At 44.1% G+C, this 21,450-nt stretch overlaps 1 protein-coding gene across 5 annotated transcripts in view; it reads right to left on the reverse strand.

The window, feature by feature from the left end:
* Positions 1-531: 531 nt before the first annotated feature.
* Positions 532-21,450, reverse strand: part of TJP2 (tight junction protein 2) — a 215,271-nt gene continuing 194,352 nt past the window's right edge. For all 5 annotated transcript variants that reach the window (XM_063913912.1, XM_063913914.1, XM_063913911.1 and 2 more), the window contains 6 exons: positions 13,901-14,001; positions 13,376-13,588; positions 10,761-10,871; positions 8,585-8,917; positions 4,862-4,947; positions 532-1,463 (listed from right to left, as the gene is read on the reverse strand). In XM_063913912.1, coding sequence (XP_063769982.1) covers positions 1,298-1,463; positions 4,862-4,947; positions 8,585-8,917; positions 10,761-10,871; positions 13,376-13,588; positions 13,901-14,001 — 1,010 coding nt within the window. In that variant the 3' untranslated portion in view covers positions 532-1,297. The remainder of the gene's footprint in view (positions 1,464-4,861; positions 4,948-8,584; positions 8,918-10,760; positions 10,872-13,375; positions 13,589-13,900; positions 14,002-21,450) is intronic.

Raw genomic sequence — 21,450 nt, forward strand, 5'->3', positions numbered from 1 at the left:
GAAGTAAAGTCCAGATGGGGAATGTAATAGCTTGCGAGAAGTACGAATTGCAAGACTTACATAGAAACATAGAATTTGACGGCATAGAAGAACCACTTGGCCCATCTATGCTGCCCATGTATAAAAGTTACAAGCAGCGACTGCATACTTGCTTGCTATTAAAAATAAAAAAAATTCAGGGAGATTGTGAAAGTAACAACTATAAGCACGTACATGTACTGCTACATCATAAAAATTACTTACATCAAATGTAACTGAGCCCCAAAGCAGTTCGTAAGATCTACGTGATGATGACTTTGTGCAAGTTCTCCCATATTTTAATTTTTTTTCAGCTGTGATCATATATACAGCTTTAAAAGAATGGGAGAACTTGCACATCTTGATTCCCGCAGGCTATTACATTCCCCAAGGTCTGCACCAGTGAGAGCAAATATCAGATTTCCAATGGTGACAACTCTACTTCTGAGTAACATTATTTGAACATAAAGTGGATTCCTGTATTCCATAGTTAAAATTAAAATGTAATCAAAGTTGTAATTTAATCAGTTTATTGATAAGAAAATCTAAACAGACTGGCAGACTAAACATTTACAAGTCTAACTTTGTAACAGTCAAACTGACTGGTCAATTTTAAAGAAGTTTGCAAACCAAATCATTGGAGACAAAATAACACTAAAAACAGCCATGATTTCCAAATTGCTTTGCATTCTTACAAGGCAAGTTTAAGACATTTCTGCAAAAAGGCACTTACAAAAGGACCATTTTCGGAATGTAGTTTCTAAGCATGGTATCTTTTGTCATAACAATCCTATACAACAAGGATGGCCAAACTTTGATTATAAACATCTGGACTTCTAAATATCCAAAGCATTATATGAGCTGTTAGTTCAGAAACAAAGTGTGTTTAAAGTACCTCTGTCGTACAAGCTGTGTTCCGAACCTAATCCAACACATTCAAAAGCACAAATTATCATAAAACCACATGATATATTAAACAGACAATACAACTTTTCATTATGTAACCCTATGAGTTGTATTTACATTGTACCAAATAGCCATTCTGTAGATGTATCTTCCAGTTTGAATTAAGTATTCAAGCATCTGCAGTATGTTAAAAAACAAGTTAATTACACGGAACAAAGAGTGCAAAATGTCTGTATGTACCTGGCCACAAAATAGGTTTCAACAACTTAACAAACGGCAGGTTTAAGCAACAGTATATAAAACAATCTAAGTTCATGTATATATTTTGAAATGAACTGTACATTTTTAACCAGTAGATCTTTTGTGCAGCAGTTCACAGCTCAGTATCTCTGTATTTAGATGGTTGTGCATAAAATCCACGTTTCGATTGGTCAGCCAACTGGCGTCGGTACTCTGCTTCCTCTTCGTCACTTCCATAACTTCCTGCCTTATCTAAGTAGGACCAGGTCGGAGGCTTCTGAGGCTCTGGAGGCCGAGAACTTGAGTGGGGGAAACACAATCAGGTAAAACGACCATCAATAAAATATTGTGCATTTATTAAAAAATTATAACAGATAAAAGCATTTGCTTTGTACTGCTGTAAGAATTGTTTAAGAAACATTTTAGTACCATTAACTTTTGCTTGAACAATAGAATATTAATGTATTAATGTATATCTGTGCATGGTCATACAGCTATTGTATATTTATGCAATTTAGCAGGAAAACATTAACTTTATTACATTTCTTCATTTGATCAGAATTAGTCTAGGCCAGTGGTTCCCAAACTTTTTGGAATCACCGCACCCTAGAGTATCAGAATTGTTTTCACGGCACCCCTAGGCCAAAAGTTTCTTATTGCGAAATGTAGAAATATTAAAATTACATAAATTGTGTTTATATGTCATCTTTATGTTCAATTGTGTTGTGAGGGGCAAGATTTGCTTCTGTTTGTCCACATATGTTATGATAGGAAAAACCTGCGCTGGTGGCTGTCAGTTACATTGACCATAAATAATTTGAAATAGTGCTGGACCAACAACCCGAGGCACCCCTGAAAGTGTCCCAAGGTACCCCAGGGTGCCGCGGCACACAGTTTGAGAACCACTGCTCTAAGCATTGGGAATAGCATAAGGGATTATTATCTGGTGAATGCCTAATAACTTTGTTGACTGTATATACAGCAGTGAGCTTTGAATAAAATTGAAGAGAAACCCGACGTCACAGTTTTTGGATTTCGAGTGTAGTCATTATGCCTTGTATCCCTTAATACTACCTGCATTTGATCAAATCTTTTTTATATGCTATTATTGTTTAGATTTATATATTTTAGTGATGAGTGGTTCAAATTCAGAGACATAAAACTGAAATGAATTGGGGGGTTTTAAATAGAACAGAGTTATTTTCTCAGACAACTAGGATCTGGTGAGTTTTGGGATGCATATAGAGTCCCTCCCTCATGAGATGCATATAGAGACCCTCCCTCATGATCTGCAGAGGTTGTGGGCCGTAGCTGTCCAGTAATACTAGTCACCAATAAAGAGAGTTGTAGACATCTTTAACCTTTGTCAGGGTCAGACACTAGCAACTGCAATCATGCTCCTGTCACTGTGTATGTTTGTCAGACACTAGCTAGCAACTACATTCTGTAAACAGGCTTCTGTGTACGCTACTGCATGTTTGTTAGAACTTGAAGCGAGATGTTTTCATAATGGTAGCTATCCACACTGCAATATTTTTTTTTTAAAGTACATTTTTGAGATGCAGCGTATATTACTTTATTTACTGGGTATAGCTATCTTGTCAGGTGCTCTCCAAATTAATAAAAGTTGAAAAATAAATGTTTTTCTTGTTTAAAAAAAAAATCTAAATTCTTAATAAACCTGCCTGGGAACAGTCCCACAATTCCCTATTTTATTGTATGTTCACTCGGTGTGGTGGCAGATACATAAAAAATAAGTAAAAAATGCCAGTGATCATGGATCAGTCAACAGAAGAACAGGGGCAACCCAGTTATAGTGCTGGCAGTCCCAGTGCTTCAACATCCACTAAAGAAATCCAAGATGAAAGAAGGTGAAAGGGCACATCAAACCTAGACAGTATTTCCAAATCTTAAAAAAATAATAATAATCACCTAACTATGAGGGGAGAGGTTACTGCCAAAAAACATCAAATTTCCAACATGCCATACACCACATGGTCCTGCTACTGCACTTTTCAAGCAGTAAAATAATCACTGAGCACTGCCAAAGCCGGCCCCAATCTCTATCGGGTAATCAAAGCTTCAGCCCCACCCCCACATGCAGGCACTGATCACCAATGCAGTCTATAGGTGTATCGGTGCATCTTCCCCCTTCCTCCTCACATGGACCGCACTGACCTCCCGGATGCAGTACCCCTGTAGGTGCACTGCTATAGGGTCATAGAGTTTATGAAACTACCACCTTTCTGACACTTCTATGCCACTATGTTCCATAGATGTGCTATATATACACGTTTAAACTGTCAAGTGCTTGTGCTGCTGCTCTGTCGCTTCGTTTAGACAGCCAGCTGCAGTCGTTGGCCAATATTGGTGAAAACAATATTGTGAGTTGTGAGGTTGCCAAAATTGACTGGAAACTATTATTATTGATGAATGCAATTAATTTACATTATTACTCATTTTTATAATTATATTTAATGGATAGATACCAGTTTAGACTTTATTTTTAATTCATTGGTTCTATAATTCAAATAGATGCAATTATTCTAAAAGAGGCTTTTATTGTCATTCACTTATTAAGTTACTGAAAAAGGGCCAACCAACATCTCTCCATATAAAAACTCTCTGTTTCACTTGCACTTCCTGAATTCAAAACCATTCCAGAACAATAAAAAGACTAGAACACAAAGACTAAGCATACCACCAAACCACTGATAGCTGGACAGGTAGATCAGAAGACAACACATCACATCACATGAAAGTACTGAAACACTGCCTCCTTGGAGTTCGAAGGGTGACTTCACAAGGATGGCATAACTAGACAAACCGATATAACCAGGGAACTAGAGGGGAAGGTTGAGATTTAGGTGGAGATGTACTAAGCAGTGAAATGAGTGGAGAAGTGAGCCAGTGGAGAAGTTGCCAATGACAACCAATCAGCTGCTCGGTATGATTTTAAAGTATGCAAATTACAAATGCTACTTCAATGCCGATTGGTTGCCTTGCTCACTTCTCCACTATTTTCACTGCTTAGTACATGTCCCTCTCAATCACAATGCTATCTTTGGAACTTGAGTCTAGATGTTGTTTACAGAGATAGTAAGCATATGAAGATTTACCCATTGCAAAGTACAAGGTCTTTTCTTCATGGTTTGAGCCATATGTTGGTCATTCACAGCTTTCAAATAAGCATTTACTGTAATTTTAAATCAGAAATGCCCAGGCAGGAACTATTAGGATTTTGTGGGAAGTTGACAGATTGTCTTGACCCTATCCTTTTCACCTCAAAAGCCCACCAAATACCGGTCCAAGCTATTCCATATAGGTGGCTAAATGGACTAAAGAAGTTTGCAAATCAGGTAGAAAGCTGCCTGCAACCAGACCATAAATGGAAAGGTCAATGACAGACTAAATGAGAAATATTTACCAGGAAGGTTTTTTGGGCCCTCCACCTGTTCATTGCATATGTAGGCAGGATATTCAATCCAGAGACTATGTGATGGATAAGAACCACATCAGCTCAAGCATTATCTGGAGGTTCTCAGTGCCTGCAAGTGTCGACTGAGACTTTAGTCTGGTGCGTACGACAGAGACCTACATCCCTTCCTCATTACAGGTAGTCGGGGGTCTGATCTGATTTGCAACTGAGGCCAAAGAAATATTTTGCAGGTTTGTAAACTAAAGACAAATGTCATACCTTGCTGGCTGGGATCGATTCGGATCCTGTTTCTGTGGCTTTATAGGTACAGCATAAATATCAGGGAGTTTCTGTGCCAGCTCCAACTTAAAATAAAATAAAATACAGAGACTTCAGATTTTAAATATGCAAAAAAAAATGTAATTGATGCAAAACAGAGGGAATTATAGGGATGCAACTGACAGGAGTAGATGGAAAGTATACAAGACTGATAGAAAGGTGCAAAAGAAGAGAATGGACAGAGCTGTGGGAGAAAATAGTAGGTGTAGATCAAAGTTTTCTTTATGGTTAAAGCGTCCATCCTGAATCAAGCCGTCAGTTATCTAAATTAAAGGTAAATTATTTCCTAGTAGACTAAATACAGGTCTATTTTTGTTAACAGTAAGATTTTGGTGTCCGCACAAATTTGCGGAGGGTCACATACAAAAGTATGAATCATCTAGTTATGATAATGATTGGTTAAGTTAAAGTACCATTAAACTGGACACAAATGCAGCTATTTTACACCTAAATAGGTCTAGAATTCGCATATTATTTTCCCCAAAATAATCACCCAAACTAATCAATACCAAAATACATTGTGTGCTATTTTGATGGGACAAAGCTGAATATCCTGTCACTGCACTGGCCTATGTGTAGTCATTAGACAGCACATTCTATTAATTTGTCTGATCAATTATGCATCCAGATAAGTTCTGTGGTTGGGCTGAAAAAAAAGACCATAGCATTATATATGGTGTGATTAGTCAAGATGTAAAATATAAATAAATAAAAAAGGAGAGATTGTCACAGATATTGAACAAAGTGAATTGAATTCTAAACTTCGCCATGCCATTCACTCTGTTTAACAAACAGAAATTGTCCAAAAATCTATTCTACTGAATAAATGTGGCTTCTTCGTGGTCATTCTGACAACTATTTTTTAAGCTTCTGCAACAGTACTGTATATGAGGGTTTTGCGGAAATGACCATAAAGAGATAGTGGCAGTAGGCTAAGCCCCATGGTACTGGGTGGCAGATTTAATCGTTGACCTATATGTATGTAACTTGTATGCAGGGCCGGTGCTAGATTTCTTGGCGCCCTAGGCAAAGCTTCACTCTACCACCCCTGCTTTCCCCAGTGTGTGCGTTCAGTAGTTACACACACCCTATTACCACCGCACCAACATAAAACAGAATTTTCTGAACGCCTATCGATGTCAACACACTTGCCGGCAGAATTACACACAATGGTGCCACCCCACAGTCAATGGTGGTCACAAAATACTGTACCGCCATGCTGTGTGGATACAGGCAGATATAGCTCTGGTATTAATTTTGCTAAAACTCTGATTTCACCCTACCCTACCGTCCATTAGTAGACCACCTCACCTTACCCTGTGTGCCCGCTCTCCAGGCTGCCATTCAACCTGTGCTACCTCCCAGTGCCGGATTAAGGCTAGTTGGGACCCTGGGGCAAAGAGATGTGGGGCCCCCACCCACCCATCCCCACTGCTGTCACTACTATGCTCCTTAGGGGAGCAGGAGAGAGTGAGGGGAGTAACAAAGAGGGTGTTAGGGGTTAGGGAGAGACAGGGGAATGGGGAGTAGCGTGGGAGAGATTGAGAGTATTAAGGAGAAAGATGTGCGAGAGAGGGTGTCAGGGTGAGAAAAAGAGAGAGGAGCAAGAAAGGGGGGGGGGGAGAGAAATGGGGGTCAGAGAGAGAATGAGGGTTTAATGGAAAAAGGGGAAATAAGAGAAAAAGAAAGGGGCTAGAGTGAAAGAGAGGGTGTCAGGAAGAGAGAGGGGAGTGAGAGAGTGAGGGTGTCAGGCAGAAAGGAATGAGAGAGGGGAGAAAGGGCATCAGGTAGAGAGCGGGTGTCAGACAGAGAGAGAGATGGAGGGTAGCGAACAGCAGTGTGAGAAAGAATGTCGGGGAGAGAAAGAGAGAGCAGGGAGCAGGAAAGAGTGAGAGTGTCGGGGAGAGAGACAATGTCAGAGAGAGGGAGAGAGACTGTGTAAGGGAGAAAGAGAGGACAGAGGGCCTAATTCAGACCCGATCGCACGCTGCAGTTTTTAGCAGTCGTGCGATCGGGTCTGAACTGCGCATGCGTGTTACCCGCAGTGCGCATGCGCGTCGGTGCCGGGGGTCGCCGGACAGCGACGTCTTCTACGAAGAACGCAATTGCACCAGCGATCACAAGAAGATTGACAGGGAGAAGGCGGACCTGGGCGGATACTCACCATTTCCTGGGAGTGTCCAGACGAACGCAGGCGTGCCTGGCCATTTCCAGGGAGGGATCCTGACGTCAGCTCCACGCCGGATCATCGCAGTGGGCGAGTAAGTCCTGAGCTGTGCAGAGACTGCACAAACTTTTTGTTTGTGCAATTCTCTGTACAAGCGATTGCTCCCCTGCACAGTCCTAACCCCCTTCCCTGTAGGTGACGATTACCTGGTCGCAGCAATGCAAAAAATGGCCTGCGTGCGACCAGGCCTGAATTAAGCCCAGAGAGAGAGAGAGAGAGAAAAAGTGTCAGAAGAAGAGAGAGAGTAGTGTCTGGGAGAGGGAGAGAGACAATGTGGGAGAGAGACACTACCTGATTCTACAGCACTGGTCTCTGATGGGGGCGGGCACTTCACGGATTTAAGCCCCGCCCCCTAAACACCCGCAAATCGCGGCACAGCATGCTCTGCTGTCTGGACCTAGACAGGCAGGGCAATGTTTACCGCAGTGAGGGGCCCCTGGGTGATCCGACCCTGCTACTGTTGGAGCTGGCATCTATAGTGTGAAGAAATTCCTACAGCTGCTCATTACCGCTACACTGGCTGCATTATTGCTCGCAGCCCGCTGCTTCTGCTGACTTCCGGCTTCTGCCTCTGTACTACTGCTTCCAGGGCTTCCTGGATCCTCAACTGCATCATACCCAAGCACTTCTTCAAACCGTGGCAGCCAGTGGCAATCGGTGACCTCTGGACCCATCCTCCACACCTCTCTCCGTGACTGCTGCTATTGTCTGGTGCCCCTGTGAGGCACTTTACCGTCAATGTACTGTAGGATGCCACAACTTCCGCTCTTCCCTGGGTCCCTGAGGCTGCCTCTTGGTGACACACCAGCAGGAGCTGTGGCTGCCGCAGGTCTCCTGCTATTCTCTGTGCTATCGCTGCAGCTGAAAGTCTGAGACATTCTGAACTTTTTTTTTTGCTAGCAGGAAAGTGCAGCGCCCTCTACGGGCTGCCGCCCATAGGCAGCTGCCTAAAGCTGCCTAATGGTAGCGCCGGCCCTGCTTGTATGCTTGGTACAGGTTTAAACGGGTGGTCTTCAGTATGCCGGCGGTCGGGCTCCCGGCGACCAGCATACCGGCGCCGGGAGCCCGACAGCCGGCATACCGACACTTATTCTCCCTCGTGGGGATCTACGACCCCCCCCCTGGAGGGAGAATAAAATAGTGTGGCGCGCGTAGCGCGCCACCGTGCCCGTAGCGTGGCGAGCGCAGCGAGCCCGCATGGGGCTAATTTGCGCTCGCCACACTGTCGGTAAGCCGGCGGTCGGGCTCCCGGCGCCGGTATGCTGGTTGCCGGGAGCCCGACCGCCGGCATATCGTAGTGAACCCGTCTAAACAATAGGTTGTATTATAGATTAATGTTTTTGCAACTCAGTTCCTCTTTTCAGTTAAAACACAGGTGCTTAAAATTATACAGAAATAAACCACAACAAAAAACCTTCCTCTCAGTAATTCCTTACCCGTGCATTTTGTGCTTCATGTAGCTCCTGTATCCTTTGCTGCCTCGCACTGTGGTCCATTTTCTCAAATATTTTTACTTTCCCCAAAACAGATTTTGGAGTATTTGATTCATTTTTGTTCAGCTCATCATCGTCCATTACCACAGGAGTATTAACAGAAACTGTAGGTTTCAGTATGGGCTTTGCACCAAACACAGGTTTAGCAGCTGTGGGTGGAGGCATGGCCTTGCTGGATCCTCCTGAAGTTCCACTGCTAGCTACACTGGAGCTGTTTCGTTTAACATCATAACTGTAAGTAGAGTCGGAGAGTTCCTCATTGTCTTCTACTTTGACCTATTAACAACAAATGCAAATAGATTTAAATAACTGTCACATACAGCACTTGAGATATTTAAATTCTTTTCATCACATTAAATATTAAGGGGTTAATGCGGAATTGGCTGCAATTGCTCCCAAAATCGCAGAAATATAAAGAATTCAGGAAAAAAAGATGCAAAAGTTGCAGCTTTAGCAAAGTATATAATCTGGGTTAAAGGCAAAAGAAAGAGGTCCTACAGTACAGAACCTCTGTCTTTTCTCTATTTATTTATATTACGTACTGTTTCCCAAATTAATTGGCCAATCGTGTACTAAGGTACTGATTCAGAGGTGGACACTATTGTCGCCACTGCTGAGACTTTGTGACACAATAGCTGTACAACAATATGCCAATGCCACAGGAGGCATCTTGTGTACATATACACCTCCTGCCGACTTCTCTGCTATGGTGCTTTTTCCAAGGACACAACATCAGCGTGAACATAGGACATCTGATACCCCTTTCAGACAGACAGCTTGTAACCCGGGATATTACACATGAGCGCGCAGTAACCCGGGATGCTGTGCGGTCAGAAAGGGCCCGGGGAAATATCCTGGGTAGCGCCCAGGGTTGAATACGGATTCAACCCTGGTCGCTGTGCAGTGTGAATGGGTTGCCGGGTCAATGCGACCTGTTTCCCGTTCACACTTTATGGAGGGGCGGCGCTTGGAGATCATTTGATCTCCAAGTGCTTCCTCAGCACGCGTCACCGTTGAAGTCATCAACCCGGCAATATGCCAGGCTGGGGACGTCAGCGTGAGAGGGGAAGCACCAGTGTACAGCTCCCAGGTGCGACCCACCATTTGCGGACTGAAAGGGGTATGAGTAACCTTCATGTTACTCTGGCTGCCCAGGGAAATCACACTGCCAGGGCCATTCAATGGCTTCGAGCCCACTCATAAAACGAGGCAAAATTCCACCAAATTTTTTAAATGTTCCCAGTCACTGCTCCCAAACGTCAGCAGCATATCAACAATACTGTGGCTTTTTGGGCACTGTGACCAACGTCACAGACATAGATCTGCATATGAGCAGTGCGCCGCCTGCGCAGATCTGCAAACATCAGAGATGTACGTAAATATCGAATTTACTCAAATCTCTGAATCATACATTAAGTCACTAATAGTGTACTAAGCTAGAGCTAGGTACCAACAACATGTATTTGCACCTGCAAATTATATGGCTCGGCTAAGTGTAAATCCAGCTCTCCATCGGTCTGCACCTGTAAGCAATTATGATTCATGGCCTTACTGTACTTGGAATAGGTTAGTCCTTCCCTCCACTGTACTTCCACTTCAGACACAGACAGTTATACCAGAAGTATCAGATTCATGGAAATCTGCATGGGCGCTTACAAATGTGTTTTCTGCTCAGAGCAATTTTACGCTAGACAAACTAGCATAGGTCTCACTCTGCATCAGCACCTGAGTGTTTAACCATTCAACGTAGAAAATCAATAACTTGGAGCAAAAAAAGTGTCATTTATAATGTACAATGAGCCTTATTCAGGTTGGTTAGCAAACAAAAAAAGTAAGCAATCATGTAAAACCATGTTGGTCAGGTTGGGCAGATGTAACATGTGCAGAGAGATTTAGATTTGGGTGGGATGTGTTCAAACTGAAATCTAAATTGCAGTGTAGAAATTAAGCAGACAGTCTTTACCATGCACAGAAACAATATAACTGACCCACATCTAAATATCTCTGCACATGTTACATATGTCCCACCTGCAGTGCAACAAGGTTTTGTCCAATTGCTTACTTTTTTGGTTTGCTAACAACTCTGAATAACTCCCAATGTACTATTAGATGTATATACCTTGGGTGGTTCCGGTTTAAATGATGGAGGTGGGCTGGGCTCTCTGAGGACCTCTCTACTTCCAGCTTTTTTCATTTGACTTCTTACCTCTGCAACTGGCTTTACTATAGGCTGAGAAAATAATAACACAAGGGCCTTAATAACATTGACAAATACAAATAGTTGTACTGAGCTGAGCATGCAATCACTGCAAGCCCAAAGCAAAACTTGGAAACTGTTAAACAAAGTCTATTCACTAATATGTGTTATTAAAATGTAGCAAAAATAAAAGAATGTTTACTGAATTTGCCAGAATGTAGGAGTTATTATGGTGGCCTTGGGATAAATGTAATAGGATCAGAGTTTGGCAAATGTATAAGTTTAGCGCTAAACTCGCACATTTTGCTGAATTCACAAATGTAATAGGGTGCTGGAACATGCAACCTTGCACGTTTTCTACAATCCCAAAACTCGCATACAACCCGGGCAATGTAATAGGGTGCGAGTTTATAACTCGCATATGGGGGTTAATTCAGAGTTGATCACAGCAGCAAATTTAGCAGTTGGGCAAAACCATGTGCACTGAGAAGGGTCAGACATGACATGTGCAGAGAGAGTTAGATTTGGGTGGGGTGTGTTCAAATTGAAATCTAAATTGCAGTGTAAAAATAAGCCAGCCAGTATTTACCCTGAAATATAACCCACCCAAATCTAACTCTCTCTGCACATGTTATATCTGCCCCTACCTGCAGTGCACATGGTTTTGCCCAACTGCTAACAAATTTGCTGCTGCGATCAACTCTGAATTACACCCATAAAACATTACCAAAACTCCCAAAAACAAAATACCAGCTTTTGGCTGGGGAGTTTAGACAGAAGCATCCACATATCAGTGAGATCTTAGTTATGAAATAAAAAAAATAAAAAAAAGTCAGCCAATCCTGGTTGAAAAAATACATGGAAAAATTTGACTGAGGTCCCCGTGTATTTTAACCACAAGCACAGGGCTTTTAGACGTATCCAGGTAGCAGTCCCCCATATTTTTTAAACTGGGCTCCACTATCCAGATCTCCTCTGACTCCCCGGACCACATTCAGTGATGCAGTGGTCTGTGACTGCCGGAATCATGTCATGCGAATGGCATTCTGGAGCACATATGTCGGTGATCATCAAAGTGCGAGGAGGGGAGCACTATCCGACTGGACTGTGCAACTGCAGAGAACAGGTGCAGCAGAGGTACTAATCGTCAGTTCCTCAAGAGAGAGAGAGAGGGAGAGGGAGAGGGAGAGGGAGAGAGAGAGTGTGTGTGTGTGTGTGTGTGTGTGTGTGTGTGTGTGTGTGTGTGTGTGTGTGTGTGTGTGTGTGTGTGTGTGTGTGTGTGTGTCTCTCTACTACTGGGAATGAAGACCACTGGAAGAAATTTGGGGGTCTGTTGCCAGTATGTGGGTAATGGGGGCGTGCAATACACCACATACATATATTTAAATATTTTATGTAAGAATTTTATATATATATATATATATATATATATATATATATATATATATATATATATATATATATGTAATGTAAAATACTTTCTAAACTTTATTTGATAAAATTTTAAAAAATGACAATTTCTGAGCACTTTTGTAAGAAAAAAAAGTGTGGTTAACATTTCTTTTTTCCAATTAATCAGACTCTTATGCCTTCCTAATACCCCTTTCACACTCTGCTTTGCATCCGGGCAAAAGCCGGGTAAACAAGTGCCATGTGTCATTGTAAAAGGGTCGACCCAGGTAGTGTGTGCCAGGTCCATGACCTTGGTCATGACCAGGGTTATTCCGGGGTCTCAGCCAGATACACTGCTTTTGTGAAAGGGGGACCCAGGTTAAATCGACCCGAGTTATATTTACAAGCTGCTCATCAAAAGTGCATGCCTCATCGTTGTGAACCTGTATAGTGCACTTTTATTGCCTCACACTAGTGATGCAGGACAGACAAGTGCAGTGTGAAAGGTAACGGCCCAGGAATAATCTGGGTCCAAGGTGAGGTGTGAAAGGGGTATGAAGAGCTGTAACATGGGTGGAAACAGGTGTTCATTAACCTGGCTCGAATGCAGGATTTAGGTCTGAAAGCGCTAGAATTAACAGTGTGGTGGTAAATTACTGGAATGATTTACTTCCTTTGGCAAGAAAACTTAAAAACATTTTTTTTGCATTAGAAAACTTCAAGTCATAAAACAAATTTGTTATGATAAAGCATTAGGGGCCCATTTATCAACAAATTTTAACATTGTAATTATGCAGAGACTGCTATTTCTGCATAATCTTATATATAGTCCCAATATGTACGAACAGCATAATGCAGATGATCTCCAGAAGGTGTATTAGCATTGCCAACAGCAGTCCCTATTATCATCAATAGGGACTATGGTTTATCTCCTATTTTGGCTCCACTGGTTTTACGCCATGTTCATATTGCGTAAACCGCTTTATGCCTATGCAGTAATGTAATAATTGCACTATTGCCATCAGCCTCAACTATAATTTTAAGAGGTGAAGAGGAGGTAGGGAAAGGCTAAAGCTTGCAACATCATCACTAATCCACTGCTGTGTTTTTACATTTTGTCTTTTGTACGACTCCAGAATCCATACCTCTTCTGGACGTACAGGTTCAGATGATCGACTGATAGCAGAAACTGGAATGGGATCATCAGCGGGTTCATCTAATTCATTATCTGTGTATGCTCCTCCTTCACCATCAGTATCTTCAAAGTCACTGATTAATCGGCTGTCACAACTTAAGTAGTCTGCTCCCAATGCGGTGAGATAGGACATGCGGTCATCATCATCATCCAATCCATCTGGCTGTGAGTGTCATCGGAAAAAAGGATACAATTTTAACTTTAAAAAAAAAAAGATTCAAAAGTATAAAACAAATGTTCTAACATATTTAAATGCTAAACTACATTAAAAAGAGACTTCTCAAGCAATGAAAAAAATAAAAATTCTGTAGTAGTTACAGGAAAAGGTCCAGATGCTAAAAAGGATAATAAAACTCCACCAGATTAATACATTTAATTTATTAAAGTGAATTGAAGTAACTACTTAATATGGAAACAAAAAAAGATACACAACACGCCCCCACACACCAAAAAAATAAAAATAAATCACATCTACCTTTCCTTCAGATACCCAGACAGCTTCTGTCTGTTGAGTTTTGATCACGTCCTTCAAGCTTCCATACCAGCTGTCATTTGAAGAATTTAAATTAATAGTTGCTGTAAGAAAAAGCAAAAGGAAGTGAGTCAGTAAAACATTAAAAACACTTCCTGACAGAGAATTCAAAACATCTGACAACTGTTGCTCCTCCTTACAGTTAACATTATCTGGACACCTAGGATAATGGACACAAGACATTAGCAGAGTACAGAAGCAAGATACACAAAATTGTAGTTATAGTTGCTCTAATCAATTTATAGGACCATCAAAGGTGCATGTAAGGGAGGGGTTAATCTAGACTAGAAAAAAATAGGATTTTATTACCTACCGGTAAATCCTTTTCTCCTAGTCCGTAGAGGATGCTGGGGACTCCAAAAGGACCATGGGGTATAGACGGGATCCGCAGGAGACATGGGCACACTAAAAGACTTTGAATGGGTGTGAACTTGCTCCTCCCTCTATGCCCCTCCTCCAGACCTCAGTTATAGGAACTGTGCCCAGGGGAGACGGACATTTCGAGGAAAAGGATTTTTGTTAACCAAGGGTGAGAAACACACCAGCAGCTCACACCACAAAACACTGTACAACATGGTTTACAAGCAATACCAGTTAACAGTATGAGCTAAAAACAGCAACAAGCTGAATATAACCGATACACAACCTTCATGTAACCAAAACAACTACTATCAATACCACTGCAAGTACCAGTCCGCACTAGGACGGGCGCCCAGCATCCTCTACGGACTAGGAGAAAAGGATTTACCGGTAGGTATTAAAATCCTATTTTCTCTTGCGTCCTAGAGGATGCTGGGGACTCCAAAAGGACCATGGGGTCTATACCAAAGCTCCAGACCGGGCGGGAGAGTGCGAACGACTCTGCAGCACCGATTGAGCAAACATGAGGTCCTCATCAGCCAGGGTATCAAACTTGTAGAACTTAGCAAAAGTGTTTGAACCCGACCACGTAGCTGCTCGGCAAAGTTGAAGCGCCGAGACTCCTCGGGCAGCTGCCCAAGATGAGCCCAACTTCCTGGTAGAATGGGCTTTCCATGACTTCGGCAACAGCAATCCCGCCGTACAATGGGCATGCTGAATCATATTACAGATTCAGCGTGCAATAGTCTGCTTGGAAGCAGGAGCCCCAAATTTGTTGGTAGAATATAGGACAAACATAGCCTCTGATTTCCTAATTTGAGCCGTTCTGGCGACATAAATTTTCAAAGCTCTTACGACAACGAGAGATTTTGGCATCGCCACGGCATCCGTAGCCACAGGCACCACAATAGGTTGATTTATGTGAAACGAACAAACCACCTTCAGCAGAAATTGTTGACAAGTCCTTAATTCCGCTCTATCCACATGGAAAATCAAATAGGGGCTCTTGTAAGACAAAGCAGCCAATTCCGACATCCGTCTTGCGGACGCCAAGGCCAAAAAAGCATGACCACTTTCCAAGTGAGAAATTTTAACTCAACCTTTCGCAAAGGTTCAAACCAGTGAGACATAAGAAATTGTAACACCACGTCAAGATCCCAGGGTGCCACAGGTGGCACAAACGGAGGATGGATGTGCAGCACTCCCTTCACGAAAGTCTGAACCTCTGGAAGGGCGGGCAATTCTTTCTGCAAGAAAATAGATAAAGCTGAAATTTGAACTTTAATGGAACCTAATTTCAGGCCTGCATCCACGCCTGCCTGCAAAAAATGAAGGAAACGACATAGCTGAAACTCCTCCGTAGGAGCTTTCTTGGCTTCACACCAAGACACATACTTTCTCCAAATACGGTGATAATGCTTCGCCGTGACCTCCTTTCTAGCCTTAAGGAGAGTGGGGATGACTTCCCCGGGAATACCCTTTCGAGCTAGGATTTGACGTTAAACCTCCACACCGACTAACGCAGCCGCGGTAAGTCCTCAGAAGACGCATGGCCCCTGTAGTAACATATCCTCTCTGAGAGGAAGAGGCTAAGGATCTTCTATGAGCAATTCCTGAAGATACAGATACCAGGCCCTCCGTGGCCAATCTGGAACGATGAGTACCGCCTAAACCCTTGTTCTTCTTATGATCCTCAACACTTTTGGAATGAGTGGAAGTGGAGAGAACACATATACCGACTGAAACACCCACTGAGTTACCAGGGTGTCCACTGAACTGGCTTGAGGGTCCCTTGACCTGGAACAATACCTCAGAAGCTTCTTGTTGAGGCGAGACGCCATCATGTCTATTTGAGGAATTCCCCAACGACTTGTCACTTCTGTAAAGACCTCTTGATGAAGACCCCACTCTCCTGGATGGAGATCATGTCTGCTGAGGAAGTCTGCTTCCCAGTTGTCCACGCCCAGAAAGAATACCGCTGACAGAGCGCTCACGTGCTTTTCCGCCCAGCTGAGAACTTTTGCAGCCTCCGCCATCGCCACTCTGCTCTTTGTTCCACCCTGGCGGTTTATGTACCCCACCGCTGTTACGTTGTCCAACTGAATCAGGACAGGTAGACCCCGAAGAAAGTGTTCTGCTTGCAGAAGGCCGTTGTAAATGGCTCTTAATTACAGAACGTTTATGTGTAGACAAGCTTCCTGGCTTGACCATTTTCCCTGGAAACTTCTTCCTTGTGTGACTGCTCCCCAGCCTTGGAGACTTGCATCCGTGGTCAGCAGGACCCAATCCTGGATCCCGAACCTGCGTCCGTCTAGGAGGTGAGAACTTTAAAGCCACCACAGGAGAGATATTCTGGTCTGGAAGATAGACTTATTTTCTGGGTGCATGTGCAGGTGAGACCCGGACCACTTGTCCAACAGGTCCCACTGAAACATCCGGGTATGAAACCTGCGAAACAGAATGGCTTCGTAAGCTGCCACCATCTTGCCCAGCACCCAAGTGCATTGATGAATCGAAACCCATGCCGGTTTCAGAATCTACTTGACCATAGTCTGGATTTCCAGAGCCTTTTCCGCTGGGAGAAATAATTTCTGCAGTTCCGTGTCCAGAATCATGCCCAGGAAAGACAGCCGAGTTGTCGGAATCAACTGTGATTTTGGCAAATTTAGAATCCAGCCATGTTGTTGTAGAATCGTCAGGGAGAGAGCCACTTTTCTTAGCATCTGCTCCTTTGATCTCGCCTTTATCAGGAGGTCGTCCAAGTACGGGATAATTGTGACACCCTGCTTGCGTAGGAGTACCATCATTTCCGCCATTACTTTGGTGAAGACCCTCAGGGCCGTGGAAAGACCAAACGGCAACATCTGAAATTGGTAATGACAATCCTGCACCGCAAACCTCAGGAAAGCTTGATGCGGAGGATATATTGGGACATGTAAGTAGGCATCTTTTATGTCAACTGACGCCATAAAATCTCCCCCTTCTAGACTGGAGATCACTGCTCGAAGAGATTCCATCTTGAACTTGAAAGTTTTAAAATACAGATTGAGGGATTTTAGGTTCAGGATCGGTCTGACTGAGCCGTCCGGCTTTGGTACGACAAAGAGGCTCGAATAAAACCCTTCTCCCCGTTGAGACGGGGGTACCGTGACAATGACACTCTGTTGACACAGCTTTTGTATCGCAGCACTCACTACTTCTCTTTCTGGGATAGAAACTGGCAAGGCTGATTTGAAAAATCGGTGGGGGGGGCACCTCCTGAAACTCCAGTTTGTACCCTTGGGACACTATGTCTAACACCCAAGGATCTAGGCCCAAGTGAAACCAGACCTGACTGAAGAGTCGGAGACGCTCCCCCACCGGTACGGACTCCCGTAGGGGAGCCCCAGCATCATGCGGTGGACTTGGCAGAAGCCAGGGAGGACTTCTGGTCCTGGGAGCCTGGCACTGCAGGCGACCTTTTTCCCCTTCCTCTACCTTTAGAGGCAAGGAAGGATGACCCTCTTCCTTTTTTGTATTTATTAGGCCGAAAGGACTGCATCTGATAATGGGGTGTCTTTTTCTGTTGTGCAGGAACATAAGGAAGAAAGGATAACTTACCCGCTGTAGCCGTAGACACCAGATCAGCGAGGCCGTCACCAAACAAGACACTACCTTTATATGGGAGAGCTTCCATAGCCTTCTTAGAGTCAGCATCAGCATTCCATTGATGAATCCACAGCGCTCTCCTGGCCAATACTGCCATGGCATTGACCCTTGATCCCAAAAGGCCAATATCCCTCGCCGCATCCTTTAGGTAAGCTGCAGCGTCCCTGATATAACCAAGAGTCAAAAGAATGTTATCCCTATCCAGGGTATCCATGACAGATGCCAAATTATCAGCCCACTTACCAATAGCACTACTCACCCATGCTGATGCCACGGCAGGTCTGAACAGAGCACCCGTAGTGACATAAATGGACTTTAAGGTCGTTTCTTGCTTACGATCCGCAGGGTCCTTAAGGGCAGCAGTGTCGGGAGACGGAAGCGCCACCTTCTTGGACAGCCATAATAGAGCCTTGTCCACATTGGGAGAAGACTCCCACTTTTCCCTATCATCAGAGGGGAAAGGATAAGCCATTAGAATTCTCTTGGGAATCTGCCATCTTTTATCAGGAGATTCCCAAGCTTTTTCACAAAGAGCGTTCAGTTCATGAGAGGGGGGAAACGTCACCTCAGGCTTCTTTCCCTTATACAAACAAACCCTTGTATCTGGAACAGCAGGCACTTCAGAAATAAGTAACACATCTTTAATTGCCACAATCCTGTACGGAATACTCTTAACCAATTTTGGATGTAAAATGGCCTCACTATAGTCGACACTGGAATCAGAGTCCGTGTCGGTATCCGTATCCGCCATCTGGGTAAATGAACGCTTTTGTGACCCTGAGGGGGCCTGTACCTGAGACAAGGCGTCCTCCATGGATTTTCTCCACGTTTGTGTCTGAGAATCGGATTTATCCAGTCTTTTAGTCAACAACGCAACATTTGCATTCAATGTACTCAACACATTCACCCAATCAGCAGTCGGCGGTGCAGACAGAGTCACTCCCAACTCCTTATCTACGCCCCCAGCAACATCCTCCGGGGAGGAGCACTCAGCCTCAGACATGTCGACACACATGTACCGACACGCACAAACACTGGCTATAGGGGACAGACCCACAGGGAAGCCTGTTAGAGAAACACAGAGGGAGTTTACCAGCTCACACCCCAGCACCTATTTCAGTACTGAAATCAAATATCAGATGTCTGCGCTGTTCATAAAAGGGTTAATAGCACCAAATTACTGTGCCCCCCCCCCATTTTGCTCCCTGTTACTTGTTCAGGAGAGTGGAGGTCCGGGACAGCGTTCTCTGCCGCCTGTGAAGAGAAAATGGCGCTGGTAAGCTGTGGGGGCTAAGCCACGCCCTCACTGGCGCACTGTATTCCCGCTCAAAATCTTAATATTTATACTGGCGGGGGCTATAATTTAGTGCCTAGGCACTTATAACATATATACTTTGCCAGTTTTATCCTTCAGTAACATGCTGCCCAGGGCGCCCCCCGTGCCCGCTGCACTCTACAAGTGCCGTCTGTGTGTGGGAGCGTGGCGCGCAGTGCGACCGCTGCGTGGTACCTCGTTACTGAAGTCTTCTGCCGTCACTGAAGTCTTCTGTACTTCTTTATACTCACCCGGCTTCTTTCTTCTGGCTTCTGTGAGGGGGTTGACTGCGCAGCTCCGGGAACAAGCAGCTAGGCGCACCAAGTGATCGAACCCTCTGGAACTAATGGTGTCCAGTAGCCTAAGAAGCAGAGCCCTTAACTCAGAAGAAGTAGGTCTGACTTCTCTCCCCTCAGTCCCACGAAGCAGGGAGCCTGTAGCCAGCAGGTCTCCCTGAAAATAAAAAACCTAACAAAGTCTTTTCAGAGAAACTCAGGAGAGCTCCCCTAGTGTGTGTCCAGTCTCTCTGGGCACAGAATCTAACTGAGGTCTGGAGGAGGGGCATAGAGGGAGGAGCCAGTTCACACCCATTCAAAGTCTTATAGTGTGCCCATGTCTCCTGCTGATCCCGTCTATACCCATGGTCCTTTTGGAGTCCCCAGCATCCTCTAGGACATAAGAGAAAGGAGATTTATGTTCTTACCTGTTAAAATTATTTTCTTCAACTCCAAATGGAACACAGGAATAAACTGGGTATAGGCTGGTAAGCTGGAGTCTGGGTACCGAACAGTTGAGATTTTTCCCAGCAGCCCAGGATCCCTCTCCCCAATACCCCACTCCCACCCCCACCCACAGGTATCCAGTCAAAATAACGAACCCAAGGCAAGGAGCAAGAGGAAGGAGAAGGCAGACCGGCACATGCAGTTCAAAACACACAGTGTATGTGAAAAGGGGAAACAGTAATAGTGCAAACAAAAAACCAAGCCAGGTAGATCAGAGTGGGCACCCTATGTTTCCTATGGATTAAAAAGGGATTTAACAGGTAAGAAGATAAATCTCTTTTCCTTTTTAGCCATAGTGAATAAATGGCATAAGCTTAGTGGATAGACAACCATCTGGCCAAAGTCTGCTTAGTAGCTGGCCAGCACCATTTGTGAAAGTCATACAGAACAAAGAGAATACGTTTTATAGACATCCAAGGAGGCCTCCTCTGGTAAAGAATCCAGACCATGATCTCCTGATATCAAATCTGGAAACTACCTTAGGGAGATAGCCTAATCACGTCCTAAGAACAGCCAGGTCCGAAAAAAAAAAAAAAAGGTGAGCGACAAGACAAGGTGCTAAAGTCAGACACTCTATGGGCCAATGCATTGACAAGGAAAAATACTGTTTTCCATGTAAGCCAGCAGATGTCTAATGTGTCCAAAGGCTCAAAGGTGGATGATGAAGAGCATGAAGAACCAAAGATGAGTTCCATGGAGCCATCGGGGGAGCAAATGATAGTTGCACATGGAGGACACCATGCAAAAAAGGTCCGTACATCAGGCAAAACTGCAATCTGCCGGAGGAATTGAACAGAGAGAGATAAAAACTGTACTTTAACAAGGGAAGGCAGAGGCCTAAATCCATACTTGCCTGCAAGAAATACAGGACTCGCGAGTGTCAGAATGATCTAGGGTTGAAGCCATCCATCGAATACCAGCTAAAGTAGGTCATTTAAATCCAGTGATAAATCCTGACAGAAGATGCTTTCCAGGCATTAAGCAAGGTACAAATGACCGACCATGAGAACCCTTTAGCTCTCAGGAACAATGTCTCAAGAGCCATCCCATATTACGAAGTCCGCCGCCGAATTTTGGACCCCAGGAATGTAAGCTGCCAACAGAACTGGAAGATGAGGTTTTGCCCATTGAACAATGAGACTCACCTCATTCATGGTGCACAGACTGCGAATTCTGTCCTTATTGTTTATGTAGGCGATGGCTGTCACATTGTCGGACTGCACCTGAACAGGTCAATGCTAGGCAAAGAGCTCTGTAGACAGCTTGAAGCTCCAGAATATTGATTGGTCAGTGGCTCTCCTGAACTGTCCACCTACCTTGAAATGTTCGACGACATGTCATCCCCCCTCCCTGAAGACTGGTGGATCCACCACAAAAGGGAGTGACGT

Source organism: Pseudophryne corroboree, chromosome 1, assembly GCF_028390025.1.
Source record: "Pseudophryne corroboree isolate aPseCor3 chromosome 1, aPseCor3.hap2, whole genome shotgun sequence".
NCBI classification, from domain to species: domain Eukaryota; kingdom Metazoa; phylum Chordata; class Amphibia; order Anura; family Myobatrachidae; genus Pseudophryne; species Pseudophryne corroboree.